General features: G+C 38.8%; 1 protein-coding gene and 1 long non-coding RNA gene across 2 annotated transcripts; one reads left to right on the forward strand and one right to left on the reverse strand.

The window, feature by feature from the left end:
- Positions 1-676: 676 nt before the first annotated feature.
- Positions 677-2,781, reverse strand: LOC103716514 (uncharacterized). The gene is made up of 3 exons (XR_605535.5): positions 2,720-2,781; positions 2,536-2,589; positions 677-1,589 (listed from the first exon to the last, which is right to left on the reverse strand). It is a non-coding gene; the product is annotated as an uncharacterized LOC103716514 (long non-coding RNA).
- A 1,863-nt stretch (positions 2,782-4,644) lies between these two features.
- On the forward strand, positions 4,645-9,138 carry LOC103716513 (heat shock cognate 70 kDa protein 2). Its single transcript, XM_008804539.5, has 2 exons — positions 4,645-5,120; positions 7,175-9,138. The coding sequence occupies exons 1-2, from the start codon at positions 4,907-4,909 to the stop codon at positions 8,905-8,907; spliced, it is 1,947 nt and encodes a 648-aa protein (XP_008802761.3). The 5' UTR covers positions 4,645-4,906; the 3' UTR covers positions 8,908-9,138.
- The last annotated feature ends 10,867 nt before the right edge of the window (positions 9,139-20,005 follow it).

Below are 20,005 nucleotides of genomic sequence, written 5' to 3' on the forward strand. Positions count from 1 at the left end.
TAGTTCTCGCGGATTCATCTCCTTGGGTAATCGAAATATGTTTTTTTTAATTTCACCCCATTCCCTGATAAGTTTTGCAGTTTCTGGATTGATAATACGAATCAAGTGTATTTAGCTTTTGGAATGAAGGGGACACCTTTGTTGTATTGTATATTTCAAATTTACAGAACTGTATCAAGAGTACCAAGATTCTGTTGGTGGCATCATCCCTGTGCTCTGATGCTTCAAATTCATGTGCGAAGTGAGATTATTCATAGCTGTTAAGCACAAGATGCAATTACTTTTAGCCACCTAGTGTGTCAGGTTTCCGAATTTATTGCAGGTTGGTGGACAAGAATTTAAGACACTGGCAATAGGTCCATTCAATTTGTTGGGGTTTGGTAAAGAGTCTTATCTTCTAGGTTGATAGTCTCATGCGTTGTTTGAGGTCCTGGCTTCCCTATGTTACTCAAACGGGCCGGCCCAGGTTAGGACCCAACTGGGCCGGCCCAAATGGGCTCGGGCCGGGCTCAGGCCGGGCTCGGGCCTTGTTCCTTAAAAATTTTTCGGGCCCCGGCCCGGCCCGAAGCCCCGAAAAAAAATTAGGGCCGGGCTTGGGTAGGGGTTTGGCCCGACCCGGCCCGGCCCACTTCCAGCCCTACCCACAAGGCCTTTGACACCTTTACATGGCATGTGAATGTCACAATAAGATAAGCAGAACTCAAATCAACATTTATAATATGTTTACATCAGAATGCCTGTTAGGATGGAACTTAGAACCTCTGCTCTAATACCATGTTAAAATCACCAATTATTTCAAAAGCTTAAGCTAATAGGATAAGATAGATTTATTTATATATTTTATATTTTCTTACAATGGATTCTCAGAGAACCCCATTATAACTCTTTTTCTCTATGATAGAAAGAAAAGAATAGCTCGTCATTGCTGGTGCCATTGTTCAATGACTGAACAGATGTAGCTAAAAAATATTGACGATAAAAGAGTGAAATGACTTGAATTGATAGACATAACATGCAGTTCCATCAAAACTCTGTAGTTAAGCATGTTTGGACAAGAGCGATAGTAAGATATTTTTGACTCCCAGATAATTGTCCAGATCTAAATACAAAACAGAGGAAGCTGAAATCAAACTAAACATGACTCGAGCAACAACAGACATGGAGAGGACATCTTATGAGATACAAGCATCTTCAATAGGATTTTATTTTACCAGGAAAATAAGCAAATCAAGAAGTGTTTTCGTGGATTGAAAGGGCATAAAGCTGTCCAAGAACCCAGCAAAGTTTAACTTGAGCATAAGCTAGAATCTTTTGTTTTCTTGATGCAATTATGCAAGCTAGAATCAAAAACTTAAGTTGCCTATGAAGTGATACCTCTATATAAAAAACAACGACAATAAAATTGTAAGTCCATGCCAGAGTCAAGGGCCACAATCTGCACCAATGATCTTGATTCTTGATTTCAGATCAACATGACTAGGATGACCATCGATGTGGAAATTAGGGAAGATGACTCGCTTCGCTTCGACCCCTGTTAAATCATATATTATCAGGCAATAGCAGAATAAACACCTGTTGTTCTGAAATTTCTGCAAATAACACAAGAAGTAAAAGGTGAAGTGTTGCCACATAGAAATGTTGCAACAATGAAACAACTTACTACTATAAGTTTTTTCTTTCTAAACAATACATACAAAAAATGAAGAGTAAATAATTAAACCAACAAGAATATCCCATATGCAATGTCATCCCAACTTTACAGGACCAGTTTTATGCATACAGCTTATTTCTGAAAAAAAAGGAGAGATTTATAAACAACTTTTTTTTTTTTTGGATGTCCCTCCACCAATACCAATTCTTCACAAATCAGTGTCCTCTACCTAAATTGCTCCCACTTGACTACAGTGCATGTGCCTATGCTATCCACCAATCCTCTGATTTGTCCCATATTGATGTGGTTCCTATGCTCTCTCTGGTATAATCAAAATCCACACTCTCTATAACACAATCCATTCAATCATATCTGACCTTTTATTTCTACTTAGATTAAGCATCCACCCGAGCAGAAATAAATAAAGAAATAAACATATTTCAATAAAAGAAAAGAAAAACCATTTTTGAGAATTCTTGGGGCACATTATAGAAATATTTGATGTCTTGTTTGGAGGAAGTGTGCTCCACATCCAACTCTCTGAAGAGCAAACTGCAAATGAGTGAGCTACAGTGTCATCGAATATGCAAAAGTTTACACAGAATGCAGTCTCATTGATGACTTCTCTTAAACAATGTCTAAGAAGCAGAAATACATATTCTTCAATTGATAAACAAACAGAACATGACTTAGTCTTGATGCCTGAGATCGTAGCAAACCATCTTCATCCATTAGACAACAAATACTTTCTAAGTGATGCATTATGATTCAAATACCTACTGCTCTGATAAGTAACTTGTGATAACCTAATGTAGAGGAAGAGGGAGGGAGGCGGCTTGGATCCAGTATATTGCTCCGAGGCAAGCTGGGAGCCAGGAACTTACTGCAAATGTATCTGGAGTGATTCATTGTATAATAGCACAGCATGCATAGGAAGACTGCAAAAATGTGAAAGAATTAAGCTTATGAAATGAATAACAGCAATTGCAAAATCTTAAAATCCTACTTTTTATCATAAAAGAGCTGGAACAACATCACAGGGAATAACATTCTAAAATGCAAGTATACCTTCCACTAGGCTTGTTAAGGTTTCTCAGCTTGGTTTGAGTTAATGCTGGACCAATTGTAGCAACTATCATTTGCACAAGTGGAGATGAAGAAGTACTTGCTACGTAACTGCACATTCCTATTGATATAAGTAATTCTAATGACGTGCAGCGTAAATAAGCTGCATATATCTCAATACCATATTCATCCACATAAATGTCTTCTTGGTATCACCGATTGAAAACTGAGAATGCTAAATACTGGATAAATGTCTTCTTTGAGAAAATTAAATACAGCTGATCGAAAATGCTAAACACTAGCACGATACTGGATCCACGAAAGAGAATAAACAATACAACAACTGAGTGGAGAAGGCATTGCAAATGGAAAGACGGCATCACAAACTCTTAGAGAAGTATACATGTACTAAATTCTCTTTTTTTTTTTTGTGTTAAAAATACATAAACCACCTTAACAAGGCCAAATCAAGCCCCAGGAAAAACTGATAATAGAGCCCCTGCAGGAAAAAAGAAACTTCCTAATGGTGCTCCTCATGCTGTATCCTTTCCCTCATCTCCATCTTCTTCTTGTGCTCCTCATCCATTGCTTTGTACTTCTCAGCAACTTGAACCATCTTCTGGATTTCTTCCTTGCTCAGCCTGCCATTATCATTGGTAATAGTTATCATCTTCTTCTACCCAGTGGTCTTATCATGCATGCATGCTTGGGTACGTGCACATATTATGTATTGGGTTGGGCCTCCTAGAGCTATTGGGCTCACGAATCATGGCCTTAAGTTTGGCACAATTTTCAGTTAGTCTAGATTGGCTTATACTCTACAGTCTACATTGACCATGAAGATGTTAGGTTACGGGATAAAGTGAACCATGGGTTGACCCAACTGGAGGTGGTGATGGGTCAAGTTACTGTCGGGTTGAGACATAGGGATCAGGGGAAACCTATTAACCTGTAACCAACCCCATTATTACATAAGCTAGAAATTGGAAACTGAACTCGACTTGTTCATTAGTTAGGTGACCTAATCCGGCTCAATTGGGTCAAAGAAGTTAAATGGGTTTTGAATTGATTTAAGAGTCTTAAACGTGTTGATCATGCCTTAATGTGAAAACCAGACTAAATTATTATAGACACAAAACATGATAGACATGTCATGATTTAATAAATAAGTTGGGTCAACTAGTTTATGATCCAAGCTTGTTAAGGCCAAACCCAGATCAGTTTATCTAGGGTCGTTTGTGAATTGGGTTGGCGGGTTGAACTATAAGTTGCCATCCCTAATTTCGACTTATACTGGTATTAGGATTTTTTCCCCCCATGAAGTGGAGCTCTTTATAGTCCAACAATATAGGATATCGAGATGTACCCAAGATGCTCTACGAAGCAAACCTAATCATAAACCGGGCATGGTAAAAAAATATTAAATTATAAATAAATTTGGTTTTAAGCCCAATTAGAAATGAATATAGTTATTCACCCTGAGGCAAGGAAATTACAATGCTCCAGCTGGGTTCTCACTGTTGCATCCTCTGCTGCTGACGTGGCATAAGATGATTGGTGCTACAACGGGAATCCGAGCGACGCATCGACTCCACGTGGGATGGTTTCAACTAGTCTTGTTGTCGGAACGGAGAAGGGAAAGGTCATCCGTCCATGATAAGGACTGCGGGGACCCGCATGAACTTTTTTCTGCAACCAAACACTTCCAAGCAGATTGGAAATAGTTTTGACGTCCGGACGATTCCAGATTTTAGATCAGTCACGTTTTCTAATCCTCGTCGTGGACGGAAACCATCCATAACCCGCTTGCCCGCCAATCTCCACTCACAGCCCTACATCATGCGTGGGTCAAACGTAGCCACCGCTCTATCGACGAATCAGCGCGCTTCGTTTAGTGGCTTTAATCGAGTCCCGTTTCGCTCGGAAGCAGGCGAGGAGAGTCAGAGTCCACGTCCCTCCTCCCTCCTCCCGCGAAACAGAAGCAAATCTGAACCGTTCAATCAGATCGGGCGGCCCAGAAAAGTCTTTGGAACTTTCTAGAACCCTGGAGCTTCCTATATAATCCCCTTGCGTGGTCGGCCTCTTTGCTCCATCTTAGAAACCCTAGCCGTGTGGTTTCGCTCGGCCCTGTTGCTCTCCTTTTTTTTCTTCTTCTTCTCGTTTTTACTCTTTTCGATCTCCGTCGACGCAATGGCCGGCAAGGGTGAAGGTCCGGCGATCGGGATCGATCTCGGGACGACCTACTCGTGCGTCGGCGTGTGGCAGCACGACCGGGTGGAGATCATCGCCAACGACCAGGGGAACCGCACCACCCCCTCCTACGTCGCTTTCACCGACACCGAGCGGCTCATCGGCGATGCCGCCAAGAATCAGGTCGCCATGAACCCCACCAACACCGTCTTCGGTGAGTCTCTTGCCCTCGGATGTCCCTTTTTCTAGATCTGTTGTTGATGCATTAAGTAGATCTCTATTTATTCCTGTGGGTCTTTCTTGTATGGATCTTAAACCTATTAGATCTGTGATCTCGTGCGTCTTATTGGGTTGATTTGAATCGCGTTGATAGATCTGATTCTTTTGGTGGCCCTGAATATCTTTTCCCCTTAAATAACGGAAACAATTTAGATATTTTTCTCTATTAATGCTATCTGCTCGCTTAATAGGCGTTTTTTTATTTGTTCCCAACTGCTTGTTCTGGATGTTTTTAATAAATAATTCTGGCGGTTTCTATTTTTTAGATCTACGTCAAACATGGCGGCAAGATTTGTCATTGAAGTCTGCTTCATTATTTTTTCTGCGATCCTTATTATCATCTAGCTGTGACTCGGAATTTATGAATCATATTTTGGACATATCACGTTTGATTGTTAGAGAGAGTTTAAATTGTGAAGACAAAAAAAGGAAGCAGAATGGAAATTTAGTTATTTTATAATAACCGAGAACTTCCTTTGAAGCAAAAATAATTGCTCGTGTCTGTTTATGTTCTTGGGTAGGAAGCAAAAACATAGAAACTTATTTGTACCACATCGCTCACCTATGTTATATTAAATTTTCATTGGAGAGTAAATAATGTGGAGTATAAGCCTCATCTTTTTTGAAATTTATGATGCCCTAGGCTGTTTAACTTACAGGAAGGTCTTCATTTTAGAAGTTGGAACGTGTTTCTTTCAGCTTTACTAGGCTTGGCTTATGACTTTTAAGCGGGTGTGCGATGAAAAGAAATGTTAGACATCAAGTTGATGAATTTGAACCTGTTATTTACATTTTTTAAATGCTCATAGTCTACCTTGAGTACGTTTTATGCTTCATAGGTGTTTTTACTGGTTTCTTTGTGCTCGGTTCTTTGGATTGGTTGGAGAAAAATTTAAGGGAATGAGGACCATAGTTGGTTTTCTATGGTACTACTGTCTGTGCTAGCATTGCACATCCAGCTTTTATAGAAACTTTGATATGATTACATTTTTTGTGATTTCTTAAACTATATTGTGTCTTTCCCAGAAATAGTTATGATTTTTTTTTTGCTTAAACAATAGCTGCCTATGTGATTTATATGTGCGCATGCCTGCATATTGTGAATGTTTTCATGATACTCAGAGCAGATCCAGAGCATTGGGTAACAGGGCTTAGGGTGGATGGTTGCAATAATATATGATCATTGTGTATCTACTTACTTGATGCATAGTGTGGTGGATTCACCCAAATACTACCTGTTTTGGTTTCTGTACTCTCCTTCTTCATTCAATACTGGAGGAAGACAAATCTAAGTGGAGTACCTTCTGTATTGGACTTGTTGGTCGAGTTGCACTTTTTTTTTTTTTGGGGGGGGGGAGGTATGGGGGGATGGTCCCAAGTGTTCAAATCACATGTAGCAAAACATACACTTTGATTTCTGATCTTTTTTTGTCTGAGTGGAAGGATTTTCCGTGAAGTTTTTTGATCTTGATAATGACAAACCCAATGGAAGAAAGTCTTGTGACACACAAGATATGTCATAGTTTATTAAGTATCAATAAGCTGATTTGGGGTCATTTGAATGTGCGTGAAGACTAAGATTTAGTATTGCTGGATATTTTAGATGTTGTTGAAGAAGCATAACACATGTTTGAAAAACTGGCGTGCCTTTGTTAGGATTCCATCTGACAAGATATTAGCAGAGCCATTGATAGATAGGGGGCTTTCAGTTGTGCTATTTCTTGATTATGGAACTTTGCTCTACATTGCGCATATTGTTTTCACTGGGGTTAGTTTTGCATCATCTTTTATTCTTTAGCAGATCCTTAAACTCTAGAAATTGGTCAACCGATTCTTAGTCTTCTACCTTTGTTATGATATGCTCCCATAATGCTGTTTTTTTTCTTTTGCACTTGATGTATGAATAATTCTTTTTTGGTTCTTTCTACATACTTCATGCGGTATCTTTTTGGGCACAAGCTCCTGGTCTTACCGTTCTTTGCTTTACAGATGCCAAGCGACTTATCGGCCGGCGGTTCTCTGATGCTTCTGTCCAGAGTGATATCAAGCTCTGGCCCTTCAAGGTTATTGCTGGCCCTGGGGATAAGCCCATGATTGGTGTCCAGTACAAGGGTGAGGATAAGCAGTTCTCTGCAGAGGAGGTTTCATCCATGGTCCTCATGAAGATGAAGGAGATTGCTGAAGCCTACCTTGGTTCTACTATTAAGAACGCAGTTGTCACAGTCCCTGCCTACTTCAACGACTCCCAGCGTCAGGCCACCAAAGATGCTGGTGTCATTTCTGGCCTCAATGTCATGCGAATTATCAATGAACCCACGGCTGCCGCTATTGCATATGGTCTTGATAAGAAGGCTAGCAGTGTTGGCGAGAAGAATGTTCTCATCTTTGACCTTGGTGGAGGCACCTTTGATGTCTCTCTCCTTACCATTGAAGAGGGTATCTTTGAGGTGAAGGCCACTGCTGGGGACACCCATCTTGGCGGAGAAGACTTTGACAACCGCTTGGTGAACCACTTCGTCCAAGAGTTTAAGAGGAAACACAAGAAGGACATCACTGGAAATCCGAGGGCGCTTAGGAGGCTGAGGACATCTTGCGAGAGGGCAAAGAGGACCCTTTCATCTACTGCCCAAACCACAATCGAGATTGATTCCCTGTACGAGGGCATTGATTTCTACTCCACCATCACCCGTGCCAGGTTTGAAGAGCTTAACATGGATCTCTTCAGGAAGTGTATGGAGCCTGTAGAGAAGTGCCTGAGGGATTCCAAGATGGATAAGAGTAGTGTCCATGAAGTTGTCCTCGTTGGTGGGTCCACCAGAATTCCCAGGGTGCAGCAGTTGTTGCAGGATTTCTTCAACGGGAAGGAGCTGTGCAAGAACATCAACCCTGACGAGGCAGTGGCTTACGGGGCTGCTGTCCAGGCTGCCATTTTGAGTGGCGAGGGAAATGAGAAGGTGCAGGATCTTCTTCTGTTGGATGTCACCCCCCTGTCCCTTGGACTGGAGACTGCAGGAGGTGTCATGACTGTCCTAATTCCAAGGAACACAACCATTCCCACCAAGAAGGAGCAGGTCTTCTCAACCTACTCCGACAACCAGCCTGGTGTCTTGATTCAAGTTTATGAAGGCGAGAGGGCCAGGACCAGGGACAACAACCTCCTTGGTAAGTTTGAGCTCTCAGGCATTCCTCCTGCACCAAGGGGCGTTCCTCAGATTACAGTTTGCTTCGACATCGATGCAAATGGTATCCTTAATGTGTCTGCTGAGGACAAGACCACCGGACAAAAGAACAAGATCACCATCACCAATGACAAGGGTAGGTTGAGCAAGGAGGAGATTGAGAAGATGGTCCAAGATGCAGAGAAGTACAAGTCCGAGGACGAGGAGCACAAGAAGAAGGTGGAGGCTAAGAATGCCTTGGAAAATTATGCCTACAACATGAGGAACACCATCAAGGACGATAAGATTTCATCCAAGCTGGCTGCTGATGACAAGAAGAAGATCGAGGATGCCATTGAGCAGGCTATCCAGTGGCTGGAAGGAAACCAGTTGGCGGAGGCTGATGAATTCGAGGACAAGATGAAGGAGCTGGAAGGCATCTGCAACCCCATCATTGCCAAGATGTATCAGGGTGCGGGTCCCGACATGGCTGATGGAATGAATGATGATGCTCCCGCTGCTGGCGGCAGTGGGTCTGGCCCCAAGATTGAGGAGGTCGATTAATTTCCAGGCTAGCATGCCTGGTTTTGGATTATGGTTGGTTAAACTTATACTTCCAGAGCACTTTCTATGGCTATCCATGGCTGCTATATGTCATGGGTCATTCTTTTGATGGGGATTTTAACCTGTTATGCTCTTGAAGGGCTACTTTATGTTATTTGCATTTAAGTTTCATCTTGTTTTATGAGTGCTATTCTATAAATGATGGTCGCCTCAATGAATTTGATTCTCTAATTTGTGATATTAAGAGTGGGTGGGTAGTCGTCGTTTCTTTAAGGTTACAAATATTAAAATGACTTGTTAAAATATTGTTTTATAAATTTGTTAAGTTAATTAGAAAATTTGAAGGAGAAATATATGTCTTTGCAAAAAAATTAATATTTAAATTTAGTTAAATTTATATATTATCTTTTATATTTTGACATTTCTCTCTCTGTTTTTTTTTAGTTGAGTCTCAGTTATATATATTCATATATTCTGTTTTGTCTTAGCTAGCTAGGTACAAATCTGAATCCGGTGCTTGTATTCTTGTTCATGCAACATTAGTAGTGATGGCTATGAAAAAAATAGTTATATTTATATTGGTGAATTTCGAATTGTTTGGTTTGATGTTTTGTTTTCATCGGGCATGGAACTAGAGGCGTATGCTTTAAATTAACCCTTATTGGTGAAATCCTGCAAGCGTTGGGTGGCTTGGCCGATGGCCTTTATGCGGCCGTGATAGGGGCATGAGTTGTTGCCAAATAAATTGATTGTTCGTTTGCTAATGGCTGGCTTGGTTAAAAAGCAAGGCAAGCTAGAGTCAGATTTACCTTGCTTGAATATTTGAAGTTGCTTGAATTATTAATATATAAGTAACTTATATATTTTATGATAAAAAATAATTTATGTTTAGAAAATATTATTTTTTACTTAATATTTTTTACAATAAATAAATAATACAGTTTTTTAATTATTTTATTATACATTAATATATAATAGGTAGAGTAGAATATATTTATAATTATAAAATCAAGTTATAATTGATTTTATTAATTTAATTTTAAAAAATGAAAGTTTTAAATAATATTATGTTTGTCAATATTATTAAGTTTGTCCATATCTCAAATTTGATTTGAAATTAGAGCTGATCTCTGTGGGCCTAAATTTTAGTCATTTTTAGTCGGACTTTTGATTGGGGGGCTTATTTGTTGTGCTTGACCTGAAATTATATGAGCCAGGTTTGGCCTGTCTGATGTTCAACTCATTTCCATCCTCAGCTGGTGTGTTCTGTCACATGAGTCTGGGGATGTAAATGATGGTCTGTCTCGATCTAGTGTCTCTTATTTTGAATATAAATTGTAAACTGGCGCATACCCCATGCTATTTGTCTGGCTATATTTTTTTTCTTTTCTGTTTAGTATTGCTTTGCCTCACGCAAACATGAACATGAAAGTTCACTTTCTATTTACGCATCATTTTGAATAAAGTACATTTTCATTTCAAATATAGCGAATATCTTGAAAGTCAGTCATTTAAGTTGATGTGTCTGAAAACTTATAGATCAAAAGATAGCATCACACAAAAGGATATAAGGCTATTAGAGACTTTATTATTATTTTTGTTGGCTAGACTATTGGAGACTTTATTGGAATAAGGAAACAAGTTTATATTTGAACCCAAGTATTTTGAATTGCATCATAAAGTCGAATATCCTGAATAGTATGGTAGTATAGATTGACAATCAATTTTATTTTTTTTCTAATGGAAATATTAGCTATGCACTTTCTTTTTTTTAGAATTATCCACTTTAGTTATATGATTTGAAATAATATCATTGTCATCAATTATTTCAGATTATTTATCATCCGCCAAAATATGACCCCTTATTTGCTTCCCTTGATATTTCTTTTTTTCTTCATAGCCTTTTCGACTATGGCACTTTTATCCTCATTATCTTCAGCATGTAAAAGGTGAAGCATAAACAACATTACAATAAAATATATAAATAATAATCATTCAAAACAAACATATTGAAAATAAATGACTCATGCTAGAGCCTAGAGATTCTTCCGTCGACCTTAATTTGGAATATATAAAAATCATCATCTTCCTATATAAAGAAAATCCACAACTTCATATTACTAGCTAGCTAATGCAACAAATAAAATATAAAATATATGTTGCACATACAATGTTCATTTCTAATTCCTCGGCAGATTTGCCTATTGATTATATAAACAAATATCATTAAAAAAAATAGTGGAAGTGTAGATAATGAAAAGTGATCTGCCAACCCTTAAAGCATATTATTATTTAAGAAATTTTATGAAAAAACAGAATCCTTACGACTTTATATCAAATGACTCAAATTTAAGCTGACTTGGCTAAACTATTATTGAACTCAAGTAGCAAAATTAGCTGCTATGCCGGCTAGCCAAGTCGAATATATATATATATATATATATATATATATATATATATATATATATATATATATATATATATATATATATATATATATATATATATATAATTTTATTAATTTTATTTATCTACTATGCCTGCTAGTTACGACCTTTCCGCCTCTCTCGTCGGATCCATTTCTTTCATAAGATGATAAGATCAAATAGGATATTGTCCGTAATTCCACCAACCGGCTCGGGGGTAATATCGCCCTTTCAGTTTTAGGATGGGACCCATTGCAAGCTGCCAAACGTCTGTAGTATTGGAGGTTGGCCCGCTTAATAAAAAAGTCCTTAAAAAAAAAAAGCAGTTTCCTTCGTTCGTGGCGGACGGAGAGCTCTGCGAACGCAGAGCCTTTGTTTTAATATATCCTATTAGTTTGATTAGATTAGATGTATCACATATGTCATGGTTTGCTTTGGTAACGGTGGCCGACAATGTTGTCTTCGTGACGTCGACTTTAAAATGTCGATACAGGCTTTGGTTAGCATCACGTGTCCATTTTTTTTAGGTGAGATGCCTTGTTTGGTTTTGCATGAACGTTATTGAGATATTATACACGGCATTCCGGTAGAATTCTCTATGTGCTCACTGTTAAAGATTTAGAATCATGATAACATTGTATTCAAATTTGAGAAATATGTCTGCAGAAAGCAAATTGAATATGTTTTTTAATCACCTGAAATAATAGCGACTGGATCTTTCCTTCCTTTCTCCTCACAAAAGATGGTCGTTCATGGGGCAAGCTATGTACGATATGGATAGGAGAGGGGGACCTAGCCTTTATATAGAAAATATAAGGAAGCCTTCCCATTAAGGGCTCCAAACCCTAATTGGGTTTGGAGGCCTACATACAAAATTACCACGATAAATAGAATTCAATTCTAAACATCCACGGTGCACCAAAATTCATAAAACAAAATGATTACACATCATATTGAGTTTAACCATAGTACCATTATGAGCCATACGTCTAATCCGTTTTATAAAATAAAAATATGCAATCAGTGAAATGCCATATTTTGAAATTATTCTAACACTCACTTAAAATTTTAATAGCAAAATTTTATGAAAATAGTTTTGAAATCACATAGTTTTGATACTTTTCCAAAGTCGCCATCCCTGCACAAGTTTGCATTTAATATTAACACCTCCAAGTGAATGACGACCTATCTGATGGTCACACCCTAGATAGAATAATTATGCCCCTAACCTCTCTTTCTCTCTAAATAAAGTAGAATAAAATTATACAACACGATTGCACGTCATACCAATTATATCACCTCATTTTTGCCGTCTAACTCGGCCCCAAAAAATAAAACAACATGATTGATATCAGGTGCACGCGGTGCAAGATATAATTTCTCAACAAAAAAAATTTCTAAAGAGTTGGAAGAGGTGAGAATCAAAATATGGAAGAACTCATAGAATTCTATAGAGAGAAAAGGAGCCTAGTGTTGGACATACATGTTGGCATTAGGTATGTAGATAGACAGTTCGGTTATCCAAAATTGTAAAAGTTTAAAGGAGTGACAAGCAGTGTCGAAGAAACGTGTAAGAAAAAGGAAACATGTACATGCACCATACGTAACAGAAGCTCCTAAGCAACAAAAGTTTCACTTGCACCTTGAAGTGGTCCAGAACAATACGCAACGCTGAAATCGGTAACAGTGATCGGATCTGGAAAAGCTCAAGCTGGTCAAGCCCAATCCATGTTCGACTGGCTTTCCAACCTTTCCTTTGGTTCCTTTGGTTCCTTTGGAGCAATCCGCAGAGCCGAAGACCTTGATAGGGTTTGGGTGGATCCATGGCTGAGGTCTTGCCGGCCTGACGTGTCCACCCAAAAGAAGAGTGGTCACATCGGACCATTTGGTGACAAAATCTGAGAGAATCTCATGCCTAGGTTTTATTCCTCCGCCTTTAGCTTTAATTATGATCAATTCAACGCCCAGACGGTCGATCCAGCGGAATCCCTTCCAAGCTTTTCTCTCAACGGAATGCTCGCATGTTTCCAGCGCTTGATACGTTTGACGGGCCGTCCAGAACTTGCTCTCCTCTCTCATGTGAACTGTCACTCTCCGGCGTAAATTATTTGTTCTTTTAGACTGACCATGGACTTCCTCCTAGAATAATCGCATAAGTTAGGTATGGAAGAAGGAGCACTATCATTTTTATTTATTTCTTTTTGTTAAAATTGAAGGGATTATCCATGCCTAACCATCCAGTTGCAGGCAATATTCAAAATCAGGTATTGGTTAAAGAAAGGCATACAAAATATAAAATTTTATACAGATCTGATCCGACTTGTAACAATCCAGAACTTCACCTAAAATGACTAGTTGGAAGGTATTATTTGGGTTCCTTGATTCTCTATAAATACTAAAAATTTTACCGAGCGAATAACCGATACGAGACTAAACATACCACGATCGGCCTATGGTCAGCCTCAATAGAACCGTGCTGCAGTGTCCCCTAACTACATAGATTATAGGCTAGATCTGCTCTGATGTCATTTGTAACAATTCAAAGCCTCACCTAAAATGGCTAGATGAAATGTATTATTTGGGTTGCTTAGTCCTATATAAGTATCTAGAATCTCTTCGGTGAATTACCGATGTGAGACTAAACACACGCCCACATGAGTCCTTACACGGCTCATGTTCAGCTGGTCTACATTGGATATAGTGGTCCAAAGACTTTACCGACTATGCTAGTTGTATGGCACCGACAAAAGGGCTTCCAAAATTCAGACCCAAAACCCCTTCTCACATGAGGAGGGATACAACTGATGCAACTACCGTGTCATATAGCCTGGTTTCTCAATCTGGCTTAATTAACACTGTTCGTCTTGTGGCCCCATTACCCCATTACCATATGCATGAATAAGATGGTCCTTGACCGCTGTGGTAGTCATCCATCCATGATTAACTCAAAAATTTCATGCGAGTGGATGCTTTAGTGCGTACCAGTCTCCACTGGGCCCCTTTTCTACCAGAGAATGTTCGATGCGGAGAGAAATTTTGCTTATACCTTTTCCGACCTGTGGGTCACCCACGTGTGAGTATGTTACCCCAGCGCCACCTCGGTGCTAGCTGAACCAGATAGTGTTCCCACTGAACATGTCCAGATGGGAAGCATACGGTCCTCAACATTTAATCGACGCTCGCGCGTTTCGAACCTAGACCGTGCCGGTAGAAGCAAAGCCATGTTTCAACTATGCTACCATCTTGGTGGAAAGTGGCATCGCTTCATGCATCAAGATATATGAAATACGTGGTGCATCGATGTTCCCATTCGTGTGATGTATGTACATGGTTGCTCGCATCAAATATCATGGTGAATGAGACGTGGATATTTCTGGATCCGTCAAAATGGTGACGTGAGCACTCGAACCTAATTTAGATCATCAAAATGACGCGACGCTAACCAAAGCCTCCCCGTCTCAATCAATTTTATGCATGGCTATCCCATGCAGTGATCGAGATGACATACTCCTGCCATGATCATGAAACAGTGGCTTCCTCAAGCATTTCAACTTCCCATCGGTTGATGTGTAATGGAGGAAGCGAGACACTTCTCCCTGCTTTATTAATAAAGAGAAATACTGCACAAATTATATGTAAAGAAAGATGTTACGGGTATGAGTTGTTCCAAAGGGAGACGTTACAAGTATGAGTTGAGCTAGCGAGCACTAGAAGGCATCAAAAATGATAAGAGCTCCAAATCCTTCTACAACCATCAATCACCTTGTCATTATAAAGATTCTCCCAATTATGAAAGGTCTCGGACGCCTTTTGAAGAACTATATATAAAGATATAACTTTTCTTTGTTAGGAGGACTCTTGCACTCTGTCCGAACTAAATTTTTCAACTAACAGCAATCAATTACTGATCCCATGCTCTTCTACTGAATGGCTGCCATTTCTTCCTTCTCCAAGAAGCCCAAAGCATATGTAGCTTGAGTGGCAATCCTCTCAAGTTAAGAACAGTCTTAATAGTAGACCAAATACTTCTTATAAAAGGGCATTTAATGAATAAATGAGGAGCAACTCGGTTTTGCCACTGCATGCAGTTTGTTCTTCAAGGCTAGCTATAGGAATACCTCAACTATATATTTCCGGCACCACTGAGAAGGTGAGTTTCCATGTTGGTGCATCAGCTAGCTATCCCTGAAGGTCTAAAAGAAGAGAGGATCGATGCTTTGCAAGTTAACCTCCCACTGGTTAACCATCTACTAAAATTAATTAGAGATCTCAGTCGCCCTTTGTTTCTCAGTCACTATGCCATCCCCATGAACAATTCACTACAAGATGCAACCTTCTCCTTCGCCTCAAGAAGGTCGACAACCCTGGTGCTACATTCTGATCGATCATGCAATGTCAATAATGCAGGCAATGATCATATCCTTTACAAATAAGCTCGACGGCGACCGTCGGAAATTAACGGTGGTCCTAATGCCCCTGTCCATGTCTCATCCTTCTTTTGGTGAGCCCGGAGGTGGAAGAAAGTCGTAGTTTGGACCACTTCCGTAGCCATACACGGGCCTCTCCCATGTACACACGAATCAAGCCCATCTTGGACAGCTGGTGCACTTCTGGGGAGGGCCCCACTGATCAGAAGGTCCGGATCGATGGAGGAATTATATCCTGTACCACGTGCATCGGGCGAATGTTGCACCACAGAAATAATTCGAGATGAGATGAGGCGGCGACAATTCGAGAAAAAGTTATCAGATGGACATATCTAGTGGACCGGTCGGACGTATACGGTGGAGAACATGACGATGAATTTTCATCTCTATTTTGATCTTGAATTGTTTAAATACGAAAGTCCGGCGAGTGGCTATTAGACTAGTCTATTGAACCTTGTCCATCTAATAAATTGTCCAATCCGGGACAACCTTACACTGAACAAGGTGTATGATTGGGTTGGTGGACATGGTGTAGGGTATAATTTCACGGATCAACGGACCACGGCACAATGTATGGTGGGCCACGAGCTTTTAACGGTGTACATTATACGATACAATGTGTGGTCCAGAAGAGCAACGTGGGTGGCGAGGAGGAATCTAATTGGACCGGTGAGGCGTCAACATGGACTGCTGGGGCGTCGAGAACCCAAAGATATTCCGATAGCAACGTAGTTGAGTTTGGTGTATTTGGAGGGGTCCATAGATCGGACGGGGGCAGCCGAGAGGATGGCGGGAATCGCCGGCTGTCGGCATCCGATTGATGGTCTATTCCGTCAGTCGGGCTCGGCATATCCTATGGCCCAGATTTGTGTTTGGTTTGCCATTATTTTTTTTAATAAATCGGCTACTCTCATAGCTCTGGCATGAGCATAGCCAGTTACTGGCTCTTTTTCTTTTTGGCGGATACCATTGTTTCTTTTTCCACCTTTGAAATTTGTTCCTGCACTAATCTTTTTGACTTCCAAATTTAGACTGGTCTGCGCGTTGCAAGAGACCGAATATTTTGTAGATGGACTTGCGAGCGAACAGTCTCCGATGAAGGGAGGACTAAGTTCATTCAGTTAGAATAATGGAACACTATGTGGCGTGATTCCATCTTTGACTAGTTAATACGAGGACGAGCCTACAGGGTCCAAATTTCTAACAAAAAAAAAGAAGAAGACAGGGTCAAAATTAGTTGAGCTAATTTGATGGAATTGGATGATTTCAAAGGTTTTTTTAAAAAGCAATAGGTGGGTAGTGAGACATCTGTACCTGTGGTCATGCATATCAAGGGTGCCAATTGGCTAACTCGGTAAATTTTTTATGTGGATGCAAAAGATGGGTATGTTACCCAACAACTGCTAGGGATTGCTTCGTTGTTTGCAATTTGCATGCAATTCAGCTACAAGCTGCAATTCAATTGCTTGAGGTTAGAGATAGAGGCCTTATTTAGTTGTTCATAATTGAAAACCGCAAATATAATCATAGCTTTTTGGTTGCTAGCTTGATGTAGAAAGATAGAGGGTTCTATTAATTGTAATTGAGTTGGCAAGGTTACCTCTCTTGGAAACAATAAATTTTTCGGGTTTTCTATTACACTATAATATTTATCATATTATTTTTATAATTATAATAGAAGAATAATATTGCTATTAAATTATATTAGATCGGTGCAAGAATAATTACTATATTAATTGTATGAATACAAAATAATTCGATAATATAGTAACCAAACATATTATTTATCATATACATTATAGTAATTAATAATTATTATATATTATTTATTATATGTAATTGTACTTATTATTATATGTTATAATTTTATTATAATATTATAGTAATTATAATACCATAATAATAATATAATGTAGTAACATATTATGATGTTAACATATAATAATATTATAATATAATGTTAAACATTATTATAATATTTCTATTATTATTATTATTATTATTATAATTATTATTATTATATGATACTGTTTTTTGGGTGCCTACTATTCAATTACAACCAACTCAAGTACAACCTATTAATTGCAAGCAATGAAATAGCCTATTAGCTAAGTTCATTGGCACCTCTTCCATCGGAGCTTATTGCCCTCACTTCAGTCCTTACCCAAGCTTTTATCCATCTTATTGTTAAAAAAAATAGTGGTTGTGCTTAGGTGTCATGCCCCGTAATCCCTAAAACAATGCCCTAGAGATCATGCACGACCTAAGATGAATAATTTTTAAATAATTCTAAAAATTTAAATCAATAAATAATAGTCAATTAATCCAACTAAATAAAACTACTATGATCAAATAACTAATTTGTTCAATTACAAAATTTTTAAATATTCAACGATGTTAGAAAGTAGGATAAACTAACTAACTAACTAATAACTGTAAAGCTTGAACTACATGCCCCACCCATCTGAAACTGTATCATGTGACTCTAAAAAAAATTATAGAAGATGAATATGAGCTTATCCAGCCTAGTAAGAAAGCTCCAATCGCCATACCAAAAATAATATAATAATAAAAATAATCAGATAAATAATACTAGATAAAATAATTATCATAACCATATTCGGAAAGCTTATTCAAAATAAGATGCACATATGTCATCAGTATTCAACTTATAAAAAGATATTATCTATATATACACATCAAGTTTATCTAATTATTCAATAACAGTTTCGTATGTCATGTCATCCATTTCTCATTATCTTAATACTATGTTCCATAACAAATATTTTTCTGACTTTGGACTAACCAAGTTCATGTCCTAGTCCAAGACTGATAAACAAAGTAACCACATGTAAGTCCTGTAAGCTATCCCACGCGTAAGCTCGTGGAGGCTACTCCCACATATAAACTCGTGAAGGCTATCCCATGACTAGTTTAGTCCAAACCACTTCTTAGCAATCAGATTTTGTATGTCATCTTTGTCAAATCAATTCTAATTAAATTGTGTATTCTTCATAATTTCAAGGTAACTATTATCATAGCTCATATAGTCATATCTTCAATATTTGATATCCATATATAATAAACACAGAAGTTTGTCCATACCAGAAATCATATAAAACTTATCATCTCATGTAAAACCAAATCCATAGACACAAATCTCATGATGTAAATATGGTGGTACAAATCAATAAATATGTATATATATACTAGTAATCAAGTGCAGGAATTCTTATATATACTGAAGACAAACTCAAATACAATAACCACTGATCCATTTTACAATCTACAAACTGGGGTGCAAAGTACTCCGCTCAAAACCTTCTTGCATAGACAACTCTCCTTTACAAAACCAAACTCCATCATCAAAAGAAAAATTACATAGTGGACTCGTAGCCTGGACCTTCTACTAGTGTCCACTAGGGGTCCATCACTAGATCCCTTGAATTCTTACTACCAGTCACTCTGGTCAACTAGGGAGAGAAAAGAGAGAGAAAGAAAGAATGAAAGAGAAAGAAGGAAGAAAGGGAAGAGAGGGAAAGGAAGAGAGAAGAGAGGAAAAGAGAGAGAATAGAGAGAAAACAAGAGGCGCTATGGGAGCTCTCTCTCTCTCTCTCTTCCTCAAGATGGAAGAAAATCAGGGCGATCTAGCCAGCAGCAACCAAAGATGGCCTGGCTCAAATAGTGGCGGGCAAAGGCGGCCTTCAGCAATAGCATCACCAACAATGGTGGTCGGCAAGCGAAAAGGAGAGAAAGATCATCACAAAACAAATGCATCAAACTCGGCCTAGATCATGGCTATCTCCCTAATTGATGGTCACACAACCTTAGAGATCCTAGAAGACGGTGAAGAAAGGGGCCAAAATAGGACACCTCTGTTTCAAATGGAATCCCGATGATTCATCGGCTCAAATCAAGGTGGCAACGTCTAGAAAATCAAAAAAAGAAAGAGGAAGACGCATGAGGCGACTATTTTGGTCCAATGAAATAGTTCGACGACTTCTTCGATGGAAATCCAAAGAAGTATTCCAAAAAAGAAAGCTTGGAATGGACGGCGATCTCTCAAGAAATTGATGATGGAGTTTGTAAGAGGAGGAGGAGACCCTTAAATAAATGAGATCCTAGGGTTTTAGAAAAGTTTGGCTTGTCTCAAGACCCTCGGAGTTTGCTGGTGTCAAAGAGAAAGAAGGCTCCCAACCGAAGTCTTCTTTCTCTGCCCCTTATATGCATGGCACCCGTGCTCCA

The sequence above is a fragment of the Phoenix dactylifera genome, chromosome 8, assembly GCF_051530095.1.
Source record: "Phoenix dactylifera cultivar Ajwa chromosome 8, Ajwa_hap1_PhDact_Kaust_v1.1, whole genome shotgun sequence".
Lineage (NCBI taxonomy): Eukaryota > Viridiplantae > Streptophyta > Magnoliopsida > Arecales > Arecaceae > Phoenix > Phoenix dactylifera.